The 20166-nt window shown below is 36.3% G+C and overlaps 1 protein-coding gene across 9 annotated transcripts in view; it reads left to right on the plus strand.

Moving 5' to 3' along the window:
- The window catches only part of C6 (complement C6), a 95113-nt gene that overhangs the window by 19613 nt on the left and 55334 nt on the right, over positions 1-20166 (plus strand). For 7 of the 9 annotated variants that reach the window (XM_077896097.1, XM_077896098.1, XM_077896099.1 and 4 more), the window contains 4 exons: positions 9888-9932; positions 15098-15260; positions 16825-16981; positions 18654-18798. In XM_077896097.1, the coding sequence (XP_077752223.1) occupies positions 15118-15260; positions 16825-16981; positions 18654-18798 (445 nt within the window). In that variant the 5' untranslated portion in view covers positions 9888-9932; positions 15098-15117. Of the gene's footprint in view, positions 1-8478; positions 8502-9887; positions 9933-10249; positions 10389-15097; positions 15261-16824; positions 16982-18653; positions 18799-20166 lie in introns of those variants that run through there. The other 2 variants (XM_077896105.1, XM_077896106.1) reach the window with 2 other exon arrangements.

The following is a 20166-nucleotide window of genomic DNA, read 5'->3' on the forward strand; positions in this document are numbered from 1 at the left end:
ATACTTGAAAGCTATAAAAAAAGAGACATGGGATTAAGATAAATGGAGTTGTATGGGCACAAATCCTAAGAAAATACAAAGATAAAAAACAAAAAAGAGAAGAAAAGAAAAGAAAAACAAACCAGCTCTAATTTGAAAGTGACTGGTCCTGGAGGAAGATGAGGAAGCAGGAAAGGGTAAAGTAGTGGCATTGTTTTGCTGCCTTAAAACTTTGAGTTCTGTTTTTTTAAACAATATAAATAGATTACCTTAATAAAATAAAGAGAATCCTTTAACTAAATATTAAATTTAAACTGCCAAGAATGCTTATTACATTCTTGCTCTTTCTTTAGATCTGGTTTATAGAAAGACTTTTTTTTCCGATTACTCAAAACGTTAGTAAGTCTATTGAAGCAAAAGAAGCATAACAGAATGGTTTTGGGTGGCCATGGGAGTACTGAAAGCTAGTAAAAAACAAAGTGAAATAAATTCCACTAGAGAGCAGAAGACCTCGAATTCCCCTTTACCATTTATTTGTTGAATTAACTTGTCTAATTGCTAATGTACCCAGAGACTTAGATTCTCCTTTATTAATGATACTTTACCTGCATAAAAATGAGGGCTGTACAAATGATTAACAGACACACGAAAAGGCGCTCAACATCACTCAGCATCAGGGAAATGCAAATCAAAACCGCAACAAGATATTACCTCACACCTGTCAGAATGGCTATTATCAAAAAGGCAGGAGATGATAAGTGTTGACAACGATGTGGGAAAAGGGAACCTTGTGCACTGTTGGTGGGAATGCAAACTGGAGCAGCCACAGGGGAGAACAGTATGGATAGTCCTCAAAAAATTAAAAATAGAACTACTCAGTTCTATGATCCAGCAGTTCCACTACTGATTGGTTATATAAATCTAAAGGAAACGAGAACAGAATCTTGAAGAGGTATTTCCACAACCATGTTCTTTGCAGCATTACTCACAATAATGAACATATGGAAACAACCTGTGTCCACCAACAGATAATTGAATAAAGAAGGTGTGTGTGTGTCTGTGTGTGTGTGTGTGATGAAATATTATTCAGCCATGAGAAAGAAGGAAATCCTGTCATTTGTGACAATGTAGATGAAACTTGATGGCATTATGTTAAGTGAAATAAGCCAGATAAAAACAAATACTGCATGTTATCACTTATATGTGGAGTAAAAAGAAAAAGGCAAACTCTTAGAAGCAGAGGGTAGAAAAATGATTGTGAGGTGCTAGGAAAGGGAACAGGTGTATTTTGTGGAATTCAAGGGAAGGAAGTGTAACTGAGCCTCACGAGGGACATTTATACTCCCTGGGCACATTTTTTTTTCAAGTCCCCACTCCATTCTTCTTCTTCCCCTCTGCAAAGAGGTGTTCTCTGCTTCTCCTAGCATTTGGCGGAAGTAAGGTTCATGTTATGTCTCACTGGAGTTCCCATCCCTAACCTGGGCACATAAAGTTGAACTGACTCATGCCCCATCTTGGCCTACCAGCCTTGCTCAAGAGGCAGAATCATGAGACTTGAAGCAGGTCCTGGAGGATTAGCTTTTCTGAGACAAGACTGGGTAGGTTTCCTCTAAAAAACAGAGGGGCAGGAGAAAAGACGCAGAGAGAATGAACTGCGTTTTTAGAAGGATACAATATCTTAATAAATACTAAAGAAATTTGCTCATTTAGTTTGTTTTCTCTCTCTTCTACCTAATAAGTTATAAAGTCCATGAAGGCAGGATTTTTTTCCCTGTCTCATTCACTGTAGTGCTTCGAACAGTGCTTTCCAGTAAAGTTTTGCTGAATGAGTGAACAAAAGGCTTTAAATAATAATAATGGTGGAAACTATAATAAATGTGAGCTAAAGAAAAGAGATTAAATGGCTGCATACACAAGAGAAGTTATGATTTCTGTGATAAATTTCTTATAATTTTCAGTACTTCTCATATTCATTTTTTTCTATCCAACTATTATTATCTTTTAACTAAAGTTCTTGAAAAATTAACCAAATGTATTCATCTTTTTCTCTTTAAGTCTCAACATAATGTCTGGTGTGTAACAAGTGAATACACTAGTGAATATTTATGTATTGATCAGAATGGGTGAATAGATATTATTGCTTTTATGGCACTTTGATAGTGCTTTGCAAGCCATGAAATGTTACCCAAATATTAAATTGTTACTTTCATCATAGTGGAGCTTTAGACTAAATGTTTACATCCCCCAAAATTCATACGTTGAAACCTAATCCCAGTGTGATGGTATTTGGAGGCGGGGATTTGGGTGGTGATTAGGTTGTAAGAGTGGAGCCTGATGAGTGGGATTAGTGTCTTAAAAGATAAAAGAGATCTTGGAGAGCTTTCTTGCCCTTTCTGCCATGTGAAGTTATAACATGACTACAGCCATCTATGAACCAAGGAGTGCCCCTCACCAGACTGTCCATCTGCCAGCATCCTGACCTTGGACTTCCCAGCCTCCAGAACTATGAAGACACAATCTCTGTTGTTGATTAACTACTCAGTCCATGGCATTTTTATTTTGGCAGCCAGAACAGATTAAGATAGAAAACTGGGTAATAGAGTTCAAGATGCATGGGACAACTGTAGGTCATGGAGTAAACTAGGAAGCTGATTCAAGAGTTTGAGTAAGACTCCTTTGACCTCAGTTACCTTTTTGCTTGCCTTTTCCCAGAAAGCCCTGAATTAAAACCTAATCCAGATTTTTCTATGACCCCAAAAGGCACAGAAATTTGCAGAGGTTTGACTTGTTTTATCTCAAACTTTATTTCTATTCCTATCTATATCAAAACAGTTTTAGATTAAGAGTCTAAATAGTTGATTTTCTTTGCATTCCAAAGAATTGCCAAAGGGTTTATTCAATTTAATATCATCATTATGAATTGCTCAACGAGTCAGTAACTATGCAAGTAAAAACAATTTTTGAAGCCCTCTGCTATAGGAAAGATTGTTGCCTCTTACACCAAATCAATGAAAACCTGCATAGCAGAATCCTAGCTAAGGGCATATATGTAAAAGCATATGTAAAAATCAACAATTTTCTGGCAAATTCATTGTGTGTAGATAACTCAATTCAATCAACATTTATTTAAATTCTTTTCAGTCAATTGTAAAGATGAATATATTATTCAGGCCCTGTTACTAAGGAAATTTGAATATATCATACAGAGTAAGAGAGAGTAGGTGATAATACAGCAAACAAATAATCACAATGCCTGCAATAATACCTTCCATACAAAAGATAAAAAAAGTTATGTAAGCTTAAAGGATAGAGGAATCATGTAGTTTCTGATCATAAGAGTGAAAGTGTTTATGAAATACAGAAAGGTTTAGGAAGGAAATACATTGGAATGGACCTTGAAGAACAGATACATAATACACTAATACTTCAGAATACAAAATTGGGGAAGAAAAAGTTTCAAGAAAGGACAATGTCAGGAGAGGCTATTTTGAGCAAATTGTCCAATTTGGTTGGATGATGAAGTATGCAAAAAGAAGGAGAGAAAATAAGTCTAAAGGGATAATATGGGATCAAATTGTTCAGGGTTTCAAATATTAGGCATTAGGACTCTGTCCCTAATTTGGTGATCTTCAGAAAAGAGCAGCATTGATGTTTTGAGTAGAGCTGTGCCACTGAGAGGTGAGCTGTAGACTGACTAACCTGAAAGGGTAGTTTAGGAGGAATTATAGCACCACTTAAGCCACTGAAGGAATCTTCTAGTTGTGAGTTCGTCGGGGCTGGAAGTGGAGCTATAGCTAAAGACATGCAGAAGAGGTAGAAAAGATGAAAGTGCATAGACAAGAGACACTTCAGAGAGTACAGCTATAGGATTTAGCAGCTAGTAGATTATAGAAAATGGGGAAGAAAGAATGCTGTCGCTGTGATGTGGTGTTCTATTTGGATACTATTAGTGAACATTTGAATATAGTTGACCTTGAACAGCATGAGTTTGAACTTCTTGGGTCCATTATCGGTGAGTTTTTTACAGTACTGTAAATGTATTTTCTCTTCCTTATGACTTTGCTAATAATATTTTTTCTCTAGCTTACTTTATTGTAAGAGTACAGTATACAATACATATAACATACAAAACATGTGTTAATTCACTGTGTTAACAGTAAGGCTTCTAGTCAACAATAGGCTATCAGTAGTTGTTTCTAGGGACTCAAAAATTATACATGAATTTTTGACTGCATGGGAGATCCACACTCCTAATTCCCGTGTTGTTCAAGCGTCAGCTGTACAGAAATAGGTAGGCTAGGAAGCAATAGGCAGAAAGGTAAAATTTAAGTCCATGGAAGTAGGTGAAATATGAAAGAAGAGACTAAGGATAGAATTCCAGATAGGAGCAAGAAGAGAATAATAAAAAGAAAGAGAGGGAAAAAAAAGAGAGGAATTTCCTGAGAAAAATACGTATTGTAAGATATCCCAGAAGCCAATAAGCAGATTGAAAGTGATCCTTCAGTTTGGCAATTAGGAGGTTCCTGGTGGTCATTGAGAGAATAGTTCATGTAGGCTGTTGTGTCTGTAACTCTGATACCAAAGAGTTAAGTTAATGAAGAATAGCTGTTAAGAAATCAAATATAGTCAATTTAGACTATCCCTGAAATAATTTTAGTAGTAAAAGAAAAGACAGAAAGAGCATGGTAGCCTGAGGTCCGAAGTAAACCTCTATATCCTCCATTTGAGAGTTTTGTTCTCTAAGTCTCTGAGTGAAATAATTCAATTTGTAATTTTACTTTATCTACTTACACATTGACTGACAAAGTACACTCTAAAGGGCCAGGGAAATAGATGGGGTCATTAGCCTTGGTTCTAATGAGAAATTATAGTATTTTTCCTATAATGATAAGTTGGCATGTGGATACTTAACGTACGAAAAAGCCTTCAGATAGCAGCTTGCACTGTTCATTATCTTATGTTTGGGGTTATTTTCTTGGCAGAAAATACCATTTGGCTATGCATCCATCATCATTAAGAGAGGAATGAAGATTTTTAACAGAATACATATTCTAGTGTGGAAAAATTATAATTGGTCCATTTTAACTTTCCATGTCCTGGCTCTAATTTCCTTATACTCCTTTCTGTTCCTTTATAAGAAAGTCCTTTTCCGATGGTCAGTCTACACATTTAAGCTCACTAGCAACTTTCTGCATTATACAGATATAGAGCATTTTATTTAAAAAAGTATTCCAATAAAAATTAGTGAAAGGGAATAAAGGGAAAGGAGAGAAAATGAGTGAAAATATCAGTGAGGGTGGCAAAACATGAGCGACACCTAACTCTGGAAATTGAACGAGGGGTAGTGGAAGGGGAGGTGGGCGGGGGGTTGGGGTGACTGGGTGATGGGCACTGAGGGGGGCACTTGGCAGGATGAGCACTGGGTGTTATGCTGTATGTTGGCAAATTGAACTCCAATAAACAAAATTAAAAAATAAATAAATAAAAAGGTATTCCATGTCACCAGCCAACACTTTAGAAGACCTCAGTAGCTGAAATAGTTCAACTGCAAATTTCATAGTATACTTTGTTTCTCGGTGGTATGTGTCCAAATATCGTTTAGAGAGTAGTCATATTCTTGCACAGATACACACCTGAGCATAATTGCACACATCCAATTTGTAGCTCTGGAACAACCACTCATTCATCATTAACAAACAAACAAACAAAACCAACCTATTTCTACACCTATTTCTCAAAGCCAATTGGACATTGTGGTTGTGTTGATCAGACCAGAAATCTCTCCCTCTGGGTTTCAGGGTTCAGAAAACTTTTTCTATAAAGGGTCAGATAGTAAATACTCTAGGCTTTGCAGGCTATATAGTCTCCTTTGCAACTATTCAACTCTACTGTTATAGTACAAAAGGAGCTGTGGACAATGACTAATTGTGTGACTTCATTTCAATAAAACTCTATTTGTAAAACAGGTAACAAGCTAGATTTGCCTCCTTGGCTGTAGTTTGCCAATCAGTGATCTAGAAAAGACCTTGAGTGGGATGTGTCATTTAACCATCCACAGAGACTCAAGATGGAGAACCCATGTACATCACTGAAAAGATACTCCATCTCAACAATTCCTCCATACCACATTTAAATCCCACCACCTGTTTTTCCGGTGCCATGGAACACAATCTTCTCATTTCTCTGTCCTCCTCATAGCCCACGTTACTTAACAACACTTCTTAGGCTCATCCTATTGGCTTCTGACTTTTATCTCTCTAGGTTATGACTGCTAGCATTTGCCCTTTGCTTCAAATACCATGACCATAGGAAAAAATGTATTTAATTTTAGGGCCTCAAAGAACCAACTAGAAAAAGAAGTGTACATACTTATTTTCTTGCCCCATTACCATATGTATCTTTTCCTCCTGTTAACTTTCTCAGATCCTGAAGGGTGAAACTCATGTCCCACAGCCCCAATGTGTATTCAACAGAGATCTAAGGCACACTACTCTATTTTTCTTCTTAGCCTGAAATCTCAATCTTTAAAACCTCAGCACAGTATAGGAAAAAGAAAGCAGACTGTGAACCAGGTACTTGTATTCTGGTTCTGACTTACTCTGAGTAAGTTACTACCATGCATGTTAAAGCATGTTACCTTGGAGCAGAGGTCTCCCGGTGTACTTCAAAGAATCCTTAGACTTGCTCAGATAATCATTTCCCACCACATGGTAAAAATATAAGTTGTTTGAGAAATGTTTGTTTTAGCTGTTTTCTATATTTGGGATAATTAATATTTTTTAAAGTCTTCTACTGTTTTGAGAAATGTTTGAGAAATACTTATTTCCAAAAGAGGAAAAAATTTAAGTGAAGTGATTTGCTGAAAATCATATAGTTGGTTATTGCAAAATCAAGAAGAAAATATGTCTCCACATTCTCCATTGCCATAGTTTTCTTTATTCATTGCACCATTTTGTTCTGCTTCACCTTAGCATAATATACATATTAGCCAATCTCAAACTATTGTGAACCTCTCATAGAAGTAAAATCATAATTAGACGTAAAGAGTACACTTTTAGATGCTATTTTAAAACTTTACAGATTAAATTTTATATTTGCTTTTGCTGGTTTATAGAGACATCTTTTTCTATAATAAACATTTACATAATAAACTGTATGCAACAATTTTATTAAATTCATTTATTAATTTCAATATGTCTCTAGATTCCTTTGGATTTTCTATATACATAATCATGTTGTCTATAAGTAATACCATAGGATCTCCAGTACAATACTGAATAAATGTAGTGATAGTAGGCATCCTTTTCTCTTTTCTGAACTTAGGAAAAAATGCTCAATATTTTTCCACTACGATGTTAGCTACAAGTTTTTTGTAGATATCTTTTGTCAGATTAAGAATTTATCTTCTGTTTCTATTTTGATGAAAGTTTTTTAAAGATATTAATTTGATGGGGAAGAGGTATGCAGAGGGAGAGGGACAAGCTGACTCCATGCTGAGCACAGAACTTGATGCAGGACTCAATCCTAGGACCCTGAGATCAAGACCTGAGCCAAAATCAAGAGTCAGATGCCTAACCACCTGAGCCACCCAGGTGCCCCTGAAGGAAGTTTTAATCATGCATAATTGTTGAGTTTTTTTAACTTTTGAATTGAAGTATAGTTGACATATATTATTTCAGGTGTGTGACATAGGGATTCAATAATTACACACATGAAATACTCACCACAATAAGTGTAGTTACCGCCTGTCACCAAAGTCATTAAGTTTTCTTTAAAAAAAAAAAAGATTTATGTATTTATGTATTTATGTATTTATGTATTTATTTATTTATTTATTTATTTATTTATTTATTTATTTATGATAGACACACAGAGAGAGAGAGAGAGAGAGGCAGACACACAGGCAGAGGGAGAAGCAGGCTCCATCCCTGGAGCCTGATGCGGGACTCAATCCTGGGACTCCAGGATTGTGCCCTGGGCCAAAGGCAGGTGTCAAACCGCTGAGCCACCCAGGGATCCCCCGTCACTAAGTTTTCATAAATGTTTTTATTCATTTATTAAATGATTATAAGTTTCTTGGGTTTTATTTTACTTACTTTATTCCACCTCACACCATTTATAAAAATACAATGTGACCACAGAGGATTAAGACTCCTTATGAAATATAAAACTATAAGAGTAACTGATGCAAATTTAGGAATGCATCTGTGACTTCAGATTTCTTAAACAAAGTAATTTCCTAAGCAAAAGAAAAATTATCCAAAGCAAAGTGACAGATTGAAAGAAGAGACCCTTAAAAATCCTTAAAATCATTGATACCTAGAATGCATGGAGCATATCTAAAAGTCAGGCAATGAAAGCAAAGAAGCACAATAGAAAAATAATGGGGGAATATTAATTTTCAATTTTCAGATAGGAAATCAGAATATCCAATGAGAACAAAGGGATGCTGAAGCTCACTATTGACCAGAGACACCCCACTTAACCAACCGTGAGATATCCTATTACATGTCAGATATAAGGTCAGTAGGTTGGCAACAACAAATACTAGTTGAGAACTTGCTAGTTAGGAGCTCTCTTGGGCTACTGCTAAGAGTGTCAATGTGTACAGTTTTTCTGAAGAGTAACGTGGGAGGTTCTAGGAATTTTCTCACAGATTTACAGTGAAAAATATCTTGTGTTTATAGTTGCAGGGAGTCAAAGTCAACAAAAGTCGGCGCTGAGAGAGTAAATAAGTAAAATGTGGTTGATACAATGAATGTCTATGCTTCAATAGACTTACCTTGAATAAGGCTCAGAAGCATAATGCTAAATGAAAAAAGTAAGAAATCAAATAAAACTTTTAGAAAAGTACCATTTCTGTAAATTACAAAAATATACATGGATAATGAGACTATATTTTTAAGGGTATACATATATCTAGATAATAGTATATAAGGACAAACTTCAAATACATTAACACATGTAACTAATTCGGGAAAGAAATGAAACAAGATCATGGGGGGAAATCATGCAATAAATAAAAGAAGATCTTGCATAGACCAATGATGATATGGTTTTACAGGCTGTGGAATGTAATCTATTCTGTGTATTTAAATCTTTAAAAAATAGGGGCACCTGGGTGGCTCAGTGGTTGAGCATCTGCCTTTGGCTCTGGTCATGACCCCGGAGTCCTGGGATAGAGTTCCACATTAGGTTCCCCACAGGGAGCCTGCTTCTCCTTCTGCCTATGTCTCTAGCTCTCTCTCTGTGTCTCTCATGAATAAATAAATAAAATCTTTTAAAAAACAATCTTTAAAAAATATGTGATATCACTTACAAAATTATATATGTATGTATATTCCTGTGCATGTGTATACTTACATAGAGTACATACATATAATATGACTGGGAGTATTTACTCCAAATATTGGAGTAATTTTTGTCTGGTTATTAAAAATGATTTTAATCTTCCCTTCACACTTTTACATATTTCCTAAATCTTCCTCAACAAATACTCTACAATAAAAAAAAATCAATACATGTTTTAATTAACTGGACACATTCCTAAAGGAGAAGACAATTTAAAGCAATTTATTCTAAGTGGTTTTTAAAATAGAGTCAGAGATTTCTTTTTCTTTTCTTTTTTCTTTCTTTCTTTTTTTTTTTTTTTTTTGCAAGAGCAATACCTATTACAATATTCTTTGAATGGGAGAATCACTGAAAATTCAGAATCCCAGAGTTTCAGGGTTACTGCTGTTTGAAGTAATCGTTTACAAAGTCCAGAGTTTCCACAGAGTATTTATTTTGACAACACCCTGGGTATTGTTAGACCTGTGGGATAGGGCCTTGTGTTAGCTAGCAATAGGAGGGAATTTTGTTTGGATTATCATGTAAACCATTTTCATCGTGACCTACTTTTTTTTCAGCCACTTGAGGATTAGCTCTCTGGACACCAAAGACTCTGTTTAAAGGTGAGTGATATAATGATTTCATTCATAATCTTACTATTTCAAAATCATGGATCATGTTTCCAACAAACTTACCCTTTCATGAACGAAAATACATACCTCAGATCATTTGCCTCTCTTTTAAAATAAGAAGTAACTACTTTGCTTAAATATCATGAGAACTAAAGCTTCATGTTTCTTAAAGAACTATCCTTCCAGAGAACTACTTTGTTGAGATCAAGTTTTTTCTATGAGTTAAACTAGAGTTAAAAAGTAAAGCAAACATACCCTTTAACCAAAAGATGAGTCATGTGCCTGGACTCCCTAGCCTGCCCTAGCAATGGTAAGTATCATTTCTCGAGATTCTGGGGCATGCATAGAAGAAAAAACATTAAATAAAGAGATTCAAGAAATTCACAAGAAGACAGAAAGAAAGAACCTGCAGCTGAGGGCAAACTAGAGCATCCTCTAACCTGTCGGGTAAGATATGCCAAACTGCCTTATAGACACATTCATGTGAGGCAAGTACATTAGAAGGTGACAGATCAGAATGAAATGGACTTCACTCTACACTAGAATTCTCCAAATGCTCACAAAGCCATCTTCAATGGTTCAGTGGGATCACTGATTTTTAGAGTTCAAGAGAGATGTATGGCTGCTGCTCTTCCACCATGGCACCAGAGCAGATTTTTCCAGCCTTCTCTTCTTACTGAACATTCTTTTGTTCCATGTTTCTATGAAAATTGTATGGTAATGGGTAAAATGCCCATATGTCATTGTAGATATTTCCAAAAAGGCTAGAGATGTTGAAAATTAATAAATAAGGAAACATCTGATATTTTATGCTGGGCCATGGTAATAACAAATTTAGAGAAATAATTATCTTTATTGGAATGAAAATTATCCTTTTAACATAAATCAATTTTTCCTCATAACAATCAAATGGTATTAAAGGAGAAGATATCAATTAGTTATTTTATTACCAACTCCTCAAATAAGAAGCTTAGACCCTATCATCTTAATTTATAGCATTTTCCAAATCACCTCAGAAGAGTTATAGCCAGAGAAGAGGTTGGAATAATTTTATAAGGGTTCTGTTCTTGAAGTTTTTGCTCTTAGTTGGAATAAAGTCCATCAATGCTTTTCGAGTTTTTGGAAGTGGAAACAGATATCATCTGCTGAGAATTGACAACTGGTAATTTAACTTCTCTCAATCATCTACATGCTGATTCAACAAAATACTTTAAGAATTTGCTTTCTCTACAGTTGAAGGAATTATTCTGGAAGAAAATGATCTCTTCAAAATCTAATAAGAAAAATAAATAAACAACAGCAACAGTAAAAACAACAAAACCCTCTCCTGTTAGGCTCCTTTGTTGAAGCAGTTCCTGTATGAGAGGATCCCTCGTTGAGGGTTGGAGGGTAGGAAGGTGATTAGTCAGGTGGTTGATTAACGGGGAAATTTCACATTGTTAGGAGTCTCCGCAACGAAGGTCCAGTGAAAAACCACCAATGAAAGTGGCGAAAAACCACCCAATCTGGAGTTTGGGTCTGATTATTTAAGACACACTTTTCTCCTGATCACAGGCTAAATTTTGTCTGGACACTCTTTGGCTCAATGTCCTATAGTTCTGTGCTGCCTGGCAAAACCAGGAAAGGTGAGTTACTTACCAGTGAACAAAAATCAGTAGGCAAATGCAGCAATCTTTAATTTTTGGATTCAAATAGCCCAGGGAAGTAACAGCTTTTAGATAAGTAGCAGCCTATGAGTTGCATTAAAAAGAAAAAAAAAAAAAAAAAAAAAGCTTGGATAAAAAGCATGGGAAGAATCCTCAGTTTCTGTCTACCCTCCCCAGACAGTGATAATGGATTCTATTATTTGCATTTTATTCAATGCCTAGCAGTTTACAATGGATACTCAAATGTATGTCATTTTCATTTTAAATTGAAGGACATTCAGTCACATGTCAACGATTTTGGTTGCTTTTATTCTAGCATTTTTCTCTGGGCTTGTAGGGAAGTGCAAAAATCTCACTAATTTATTAAGAAGAAGTGCTGTCAAGTCTGAGCATATTGGAGAAATAATTTTTATATCTGATCTCACACTCTTGGTTTGAATGAAGATTTATAAAATGATCCTCATTTTTTTTTTTTTTGCTGAAGAATTTTTTTACTGCGACACAAAGAAAATGACCACATTAAAATATAATCAGAAACTTACCCTCTGAAACATTTGAGGAAGGCATATTTCAGTAAGGCAATTTGGCAATATCTATTAATATTTTAAATTTCATATCATTTGACTAAGCCATCAACTGCTAGGAACACACCCACTGATCCCATGGATCTACTACGAAAGTATACAGTGCAATGATATTTATTGCAGTGTGTGTATATACTAAATGTCTAAAATTAGGAAATAGTTAAGTCCAGTGTAATACATCCACATGGTATAAAACTATGCAGCCACTAAAAAGATGCAGTAGATATGCATCTATCAATATAGAAAAATTTTCAAAGTATATTACTCAGTAAAAACAGCAAACTACAGAGTAGGGCACATCATATGTCCTCTTTTTGTGTATATATTTAAAGAACATGCATACATGTATATGTATAAGATAATATATGGAAGAATTTTCCCTCAGTTGGATACCAATGAAAAAAAAGAAAATAGTGATTATGTGTGGGAAGAGGTCATGGCTTCAGGTAGAAGAGAACTCTGGCTTACACTTTTCTTTCTGTTCTGTTCAAAATTTTCAAATATAGACATGTGTTATTTTTACTTTTTTTGAATGTCAGCAGAAATTTTCTGGTTGATTATATTATAAGCTATGTTAATTTTCTTCATACATCTTGATACAGTTTAGAACTTAATAAATGTTATCAAATAAATAAGAGGTAGACTAAATAAATTACAGGTGCTTTAAAAAGAATTCTGAATCTCAAAAGCTGTAGCTTTTTTTTTATTTCCATCAACTATTACAACAAAGCTGAGATAAAGCAGTTATGTTACAAACTATCACTCTGGCTAAAACAATGGAAGACAATTGAAGAGAGAAGATCATTTCTGAGGTCTATGAAATATCTTTAATTTGGCAGAAACTTTGAGAATAGTGTTACAAAAGTGGCTGTAATTATGGACTCAAATTATGATATTCATATTTCATAAAAACCCATTTCTAAACTATTTCCAAGACCCAATTCAAAAATATTTATTCATTATATGCTATGCTTGCTCTCATTCTTCTAAATGCTGAAATGAATTCAACAGACAAAAGAGACCAAGAACCAGCGTGTTTACATGCTGATGAAGGAGAGAGGGAAGAGGAGATATTTATTTAAACTTAAGTAATAATTTATATATCAAAAGGGGATGTATAACAAAGAAAAATAAAGCTTTGAAGGGGCATAGGAAACACTGGTGGGAAATTACAATTTCAAATAAATTGGTCAGAGATCTGATTTTATTTGTAAGATGAAAAGCAACTAAAGCCATATCTCTAAGTTGTTTTGAATGCAAATAGCCTTATTTAATATCAAAACACATTTTTGGCTTTCACATGATCCTTGCTTCACTTAAGTAGCCACTAATTTTGAAAAATGCATGAGCAACAGCTACCATTAAATTTGTAACACTCTTAAATGTTATTACTAACTTGAAAAACTAATTTTTATTGAGTGATGATTCCTTGCCAAAGATTGTTCTAAGCACTTTGCATGAATTTTCTTACTGAAGCCTAACAAAAAAGTCTTATAAAGAAGGTAGAGTGTTATTGATGGTTTTATAGATAATGAAACTGAGACACAAAAATTAAAAGAATGGCTGGGCACCTGGGTGGCTCACTTGGTAAGGCATCCAACTCTTGGTTTCAGCTCAGGTCATGATCTCTGGGTTGTGAGATCAAGCCCCACATCTGCTTGTCCCTCTCCCTCTGCTCCTCCAACCCCCTCTAAAATAATAAATAAGTCTTTAAAAACAAAAAATAAATTAAAAGAATGGCATTTTGGCTCTTTAAATGACAGTTACTATATTAATAAAATACAACAGCATTTTCTCTGTGTATTTAATAATGTTACATGTTTTGTTAAAGATATAAGGATCAAAATAGCAACACTGGGGGCAAGAGGTGGTTTTGCAAGTTCCTTTCAATAGCTGGCAGATCCTCAAGGCTCCACAGCACACAGGGGAGCCGCTGATCAAAGTTTTCTCTATCATTCAGCTACATCTGGATAAATGCTCTTGTGGCCTAGGTGGTGGAGTTCAAGGCATCTAGATGCTCCAGTAACACATCGTTAGTGTGATCAGAAATTCAATGAAGGGATGCACCTCATCCAAGAATGAGGAGTTCCGGGATCTAAGTTGTTATGTAGTCTCAGCATTATTGCCCCTCCTGAAGACCCAGTTTCATCATCCATACCATGAGGGGGTTTAACCTGGAGATGTTAAAGATTCATTTCAGCTCTAATTTCTATGACTCCATAGGTAGAGATAATTGGTTGAGCATCCAACTCTTGATTTTGGTTCAAGTCATGATCTTGGACCATGAGAGCCCCATGTGGAGTCTAACAATGGGCTCTGTGCTCAGCATCAATTCTCTCTCTCTCCCTCCTCTATGCTTCTCCCCCACTTGCATGCTCACTCTCTGTCTCTCAAATAAATAAATAAATAAATAAATTTTTTTTTAAAGTATAAGATTATATAAGAATTTTTCTTTTAGATTTTATTTATTTATTCATGAGAGACAGAGGGGGCGGGGGGCAGAGTCATAGGCAGAGGGAAAAGCAGGCTCCATGCAGGAAGCCAGATGTGGGACTTGATACTGGGTTTCCAGGATCACGTTCTGGACCGAAGGTGGTGCTAAACCACTGAGCCACCCAGGCTGCCCAAGAATTTCCATTTTGGAATGAAATGTGCTACAAATGCATACTACAGTACCTTGTCTTATAGGCTATTACTGACAGTTCAGAGAAACTTCCTAGAACTGGGAGTTGTAACTCTGGAAATATCCATTCTAAAAATATTTAAAAGCAGGATTTGTAGTCATAAGTATGTGAATTTATATGTATTAACTAGCCTTAAGGAAGGCAGGGAGATGCAAATGTTTTCTAACATCTGAGTCTGTAACTGAGAATGACTTGTAAGTTTTACCTCCAAAAGGCATTTGATGTACATCATTCCTCTTCAGGGCTTAGAGGCTTTCAAGGCATGGCTGGACAATCCATCTTGTATTTCATTCTCCTGAGTGCTCTGATTGACAAATGCCAACCCTGTTTCTGTGATCATTACCCATGGAGTCAGTGGTCCAGCTGCTCAAAAACCTGCAATTTTGGAACCCAGAGCAGACAGAGGTGAGTGTGAGCTGTGTAGATTGTGTTTGTGCCATGGGAAACCTTACAGACAGACTTAGAAAGTTATAGAGGTAAGTTGGTGGGGACAGGTGGCTTGGGGACCCTACTCCTCCACCATCTTGCCCCGCCCCCTCACAGACAGACTTAAAAATATCAAAAATCCCACACTAAGCAATCCCAAAGTTAAGAAATCATAGAATTTGATTTGGATAGAATTTGAGGTCTTTTCTGCATAAGGTTGAATTGAAGTCTACATTTGTTCTCTCCATAAAATCAAGGGGCTTCAAAGAAATTTAGTTAAGAATATGTGCAATATTTTCTGTTGACTATTTAACTTACTAAGAATCACTACTCAAGCCTTTTTCAATCAGTGTATAACTGCTTGCCTACAGTTAGTGAGTTAATTATAGAGAATTTTCTACTCATTAAACTGAGTCTAACAGGACCTCAATTGAGCAGCACTATTAGCTATTAGCTTGATTGTTGGCAAATACAAGATGGCAAGAAAACTGTGTTTACTTGATAACATTTAATAATTCAGTCTTCTCACCGATTCAGAATACTTATCCCCCACAGTTGCTTTAAATCTGTTAGATGTCTCTGTTCCATGGAGATGCTCACATAACTTGGGAACAAAGGCATATATTTAATGTTTTTTCATTATTACAGCTTTTTAGAGACCTACTTTAGAAAACTATTTTTACACGCGCAATGTGAGTCTCATTAAAATCATCAACTGACTTCATCAATAAACCATCCTCTAAGTATGTTAAAGCTTTTAAGACTCCTTCACTCAAGAGTCCCTCTGTAGCTCTCCACTGCCTACCAAATAAAGCACAACAACATATCAGGATCCTCTCAGCCAGTGCTGCCCAGGTCCCTCCCACAAGCTCCACCAGGGACCCATCATGCTCCTCCACCTCTAATCTTGGCATATGCCTTTCCTTCCACTTGCCCTTTTCTTTGATGTCTGGGGGACTCATGTGAATTTTTCAAGGTGTATATCTTCTATTACTTTCTCTTTGAATCTTTGGCCCCACAGCACTCTATGTCTCAATCCTTATACTTATCAAACCGTGTTGTCATATTTTAAGGAATTTGCAAGAACTTTCTTTTCTTTTCCATCCAGTCCTTTCCAAGAATTCCTTGAAGGCCAGCTTCATAGATGTGTGAACTATTCAGTCACACAGGACCCTACTTAGAAGGGTTCCATGCTTGGCTCAATGCTCTGCCATTACTGTCTTAAAATTCTTAATAATTTTTTTAATAAGATGCCCCTCACTTTCATTTTGCCTTGGCCTCACAAATTAAAAATCCAGTCCTAAGTTCCATTAAGTGGTAAGAACTGCGCAGAAGCCAACCTGCCTGATTTTCCATGAAAACTTTTCCCTTCATTAATAGTGGTTGATGTTCAATGATATTTTTCTTTTTCTTCTTTTTTTTTTTATTGGTGTTCAATTTACTAACATACAGAATAACCCCCAGTGTCAATGATATTTTTCTTATGGGGCTTGAAGGACAGTGAATATATTCAATCTAAACCTCTTTCTCCTCACTATTACAGAAAAATAGTAGTTGATCAGTACTATCTGGATAACTTCTGTGACCAGCTTTGCACTAAGTCGGAGACCAGAGAATGTAACTGGCAACGTTGTCCCATCAACTGCCTCCTGGGAGATTATGGACCATGGTCTGACTGTGACCCTTGTGTTGAAAAACAGGTAGGTGACCCATGGATATCTTCAGGACATCTGAATCACAATAAAAGACTTGGATAACCTAACATCAATGTTAGGTTAGGTTCATCAATGTCTAAAAATAAGCCATCTCAGCTTCCATTGATGGAAAATTCCATTTAGCAATCTTTTATTCTGGGGGGGGGGGGGGGAACAGAACTCATTTACATGGTTTACTATCATAGGAGGACCAAGAGGAAATTTTGCCCCCAGTGCTGGTATAGTACTTAGTGAGCTCTGAATTCTACTGCCTATTTCCTCTGAGAGCTCAGAAAGTAAAAGCAGATGCTAGAAAATGGGGGTTTCAGTCCAAGATTTAAAATCAGATACAAATGAGAGACATTAATCAAAAGGCTGACTCCTGGCCCTGCCTCTAATTTCCCTCTCCCCGCAGGAAAGTCCCTTGATTTGTTTGTTGTTCCTAGCTGTAGTATTTACCCATCTTAGCTCATTCCTATGAGGGCATTGGCCCACATAAATCGAAGTCAGAGTGGTGCTGAGCATTCTCACATTAGGAAAGAAAAAGAAACTTTGTGGAGCACTCACTCTCTGAGGGAAACTGTTCTAGGCTTTTTACTTATATCATCTTATTCAAACTTCACATCAGAGTGTGTTTTCCTACTCCCTTTACAGATGAGGAAGCTATAGCTCATTTAGGGAGAAGTAACTTTCCCAAGAATATACCTCTGATGAATAGAGGCGCTATATTTTGAACTTGGATTTTTCTAACTTGAAAGTCAGTAATTTTTTATCCTGTCCTATTCTTATCCTTCCCTGACTCCCTGTTTTACTACTCACCATTTAAAATCCTTTAAATATGAATGTGTTAAACTGGGTTTCCTTTTTTTTTTAAAAAAAAAAAGATTTTATTTGCTTATTCATGAGAGACAGAGAGAGAGAGGCAGAGACACAGGTAGAGGGAGAAGCAGGCTCCTCACAGGGAACCCGACACAGGATTTGATACTGGAACCCCAGGATCACGACACGAGCCAAAGACAGACACTCAACCACTGAGCCACCCAGGGGTCCCATCAACCTGGGTTTCCATGCTGACTTCCTTATGCAGAGGAACCCTCAAATCCTTTCAAATTGGTTACTTCATAGGACCTTTGAGATATACAAGGGCTACTGTGGGGCACCTGGGTCGTACAGTAAATTAAGTCCCTGGCTCTTGGTTTCAGCTCAGGTCATGATCTCAGGGTCATGGAATTGAGCCCCACATTGGGCTCCACACTCATGGAGGCTGCTTGAAATTCACTTTCCTCTTTTCTTCACGCTTGTACTCTGTCTCTCTCTAAAATAAATAAATCAATCTTTAAAAGTGCTAATGTTACTGCCTAGATTTACTGCATGCAAGATACTCCATAAATATTTGTGCATTTGATTTAATTAATTTATTTTCATATGGTTTCAGAGTTAGAAGTCTTAGAAATCTTTTGCCCTGATTTCTCATTTCATGATTTGTAAAACTGAGGCCCAGAGAAGTGATGATTTCCCTAAGGGCACACAATAATGGAACTGGAAAACTCATTAGTTAATTTAGGAAACATTAATGGAGGAGGAATCACTGCTGTGATGAAGAAGCCCAGTTTTCTTAGACACTTTTGGCTTGGACCCTGCCTCCAAGTCCCCTCACCTTTCTCTTCTTTCCTTTCAGTTTAAGGTGAGATCCATCTTGCGCCCCAGTCAGTTTGGAGGACAACCATGTACTGAGCCCCTGGTGACCTTTCAACCATGCATTCCATCTAAGCTCTGCAAAATTGAAGAGATTGACTGCAAGAATAAGTTCCGCTGTGACAGTGGTAATGTACTTCAGGAGATGTTCAATCTCTACCAAAAATGACTTGACAATAAAGTTATTCCAGTTGACTACCAGTAAAAGCCATGACAGAGAAGTCCCACCATGTTTTAAGCATGGAGACAGGAGTGTTATGGTCCCAATTGCCAAGCCATTCATGTATGAAATTATAGCTCTCAGGCTATAATTATCTTGACCAGCACCCAATCCATTTGCTCTCCAAGTACTGGTGCCCAGGTCCCTAAACTGTGATAAAGCAGGATGAAGAGAAGGCAGATACTCATAAAAATCAGCTATTAATGAGTACAAATCTATGATGAGAACAAGCAGCTGAAGAAGAGTGACAGATTTAAAAGATCTTCAATATAGTTTATTAAGATAAGAATATTAAGATTAAGATATTATGTCAGAGAAGTGACTAGAGATAATGTGGCAGATTTTCTTATGGTCCATTGAATGGCTCCAAAGGTAATTCCAAAGGGAAAATTGAAAATGATTTAAATGATGGCAACAGTCACATCCATTATTCATTCAGATATTTAAGTTTCACTAGATTATGAATCAATATACTTGAATATACTGCTTAATCCTATGTATTCTCTTGCTAATTAATAGCTCTTCAACACCACCATTTTGAACTCTCTAAATCTGATTTCTGCAAACTTTTTTCAGTAAAGATCCAGAGAGTAAATATTTTAGGCTTTTTGGCCATATGTTCTTTGTTGCAACTACTCAACTCTGGCACTATAGCATCAGAGCTGCCATAGACGGCATGTAAACAAATGGGTATGGCTGTGTTCCAGTCAAATTTTACTTACGAAGTCGGGCAGCAGGTGAGTTTTGGCTCTGCTTCCTGCTTTCCACCAGAGTTCACTAACCTCTTACTTAAATAATCAATTTGACATTAAAATTGGGATCCAAATCATTTTTATGTACTCTGGAATACAATGAAAAATACAGTATTTATAACTAAGTAGCAGATTTCAAATTCCATAGAAAAATTGACTCCAGACCTTAGATCTAGTGTTTCTCTCCTTTTGCTCCTTGCTTCCTGCCTTTAGCTTTGTTGACCTTTTCTGAAAGCTGGACAGGAATGCTGGTGTTGGAATTTTCCCACTGTACCCCCCACACCTGGGATATGAGGGTGGCACATGGGTAGGAAGATACACTTCATGGCTACATGGATAAGGTCAGGTCACAAGTTGACAAAAGAAGGAATGTGAAAACAACCTTGCTGGCAATGGCTGAGTGAAATACAGACTGAGGCATTTTTTTTTCAGACTTAGGCATTAAATCCAGAGTATTAAGATAAAGGTTTAGAACTGAGATACAACTATTTGAAGCTTGAAAGATAGCTTTGGAACTAATTACC

This window comes from Canis aureus, chromosome 4 (genome assembly GCF_053574225.1).
Source record: "Canis aureus isolate CA01 chromosome 4, VMU_Caureus_v.1.0, whole genome shotgun sequence".
Taxonomy (NCBI): domain Eukaryota; kingdom Metazoa; phylum Chordata; class Mammalia; order Carnivora; family Canidae; genus Canis; species Canis aureus.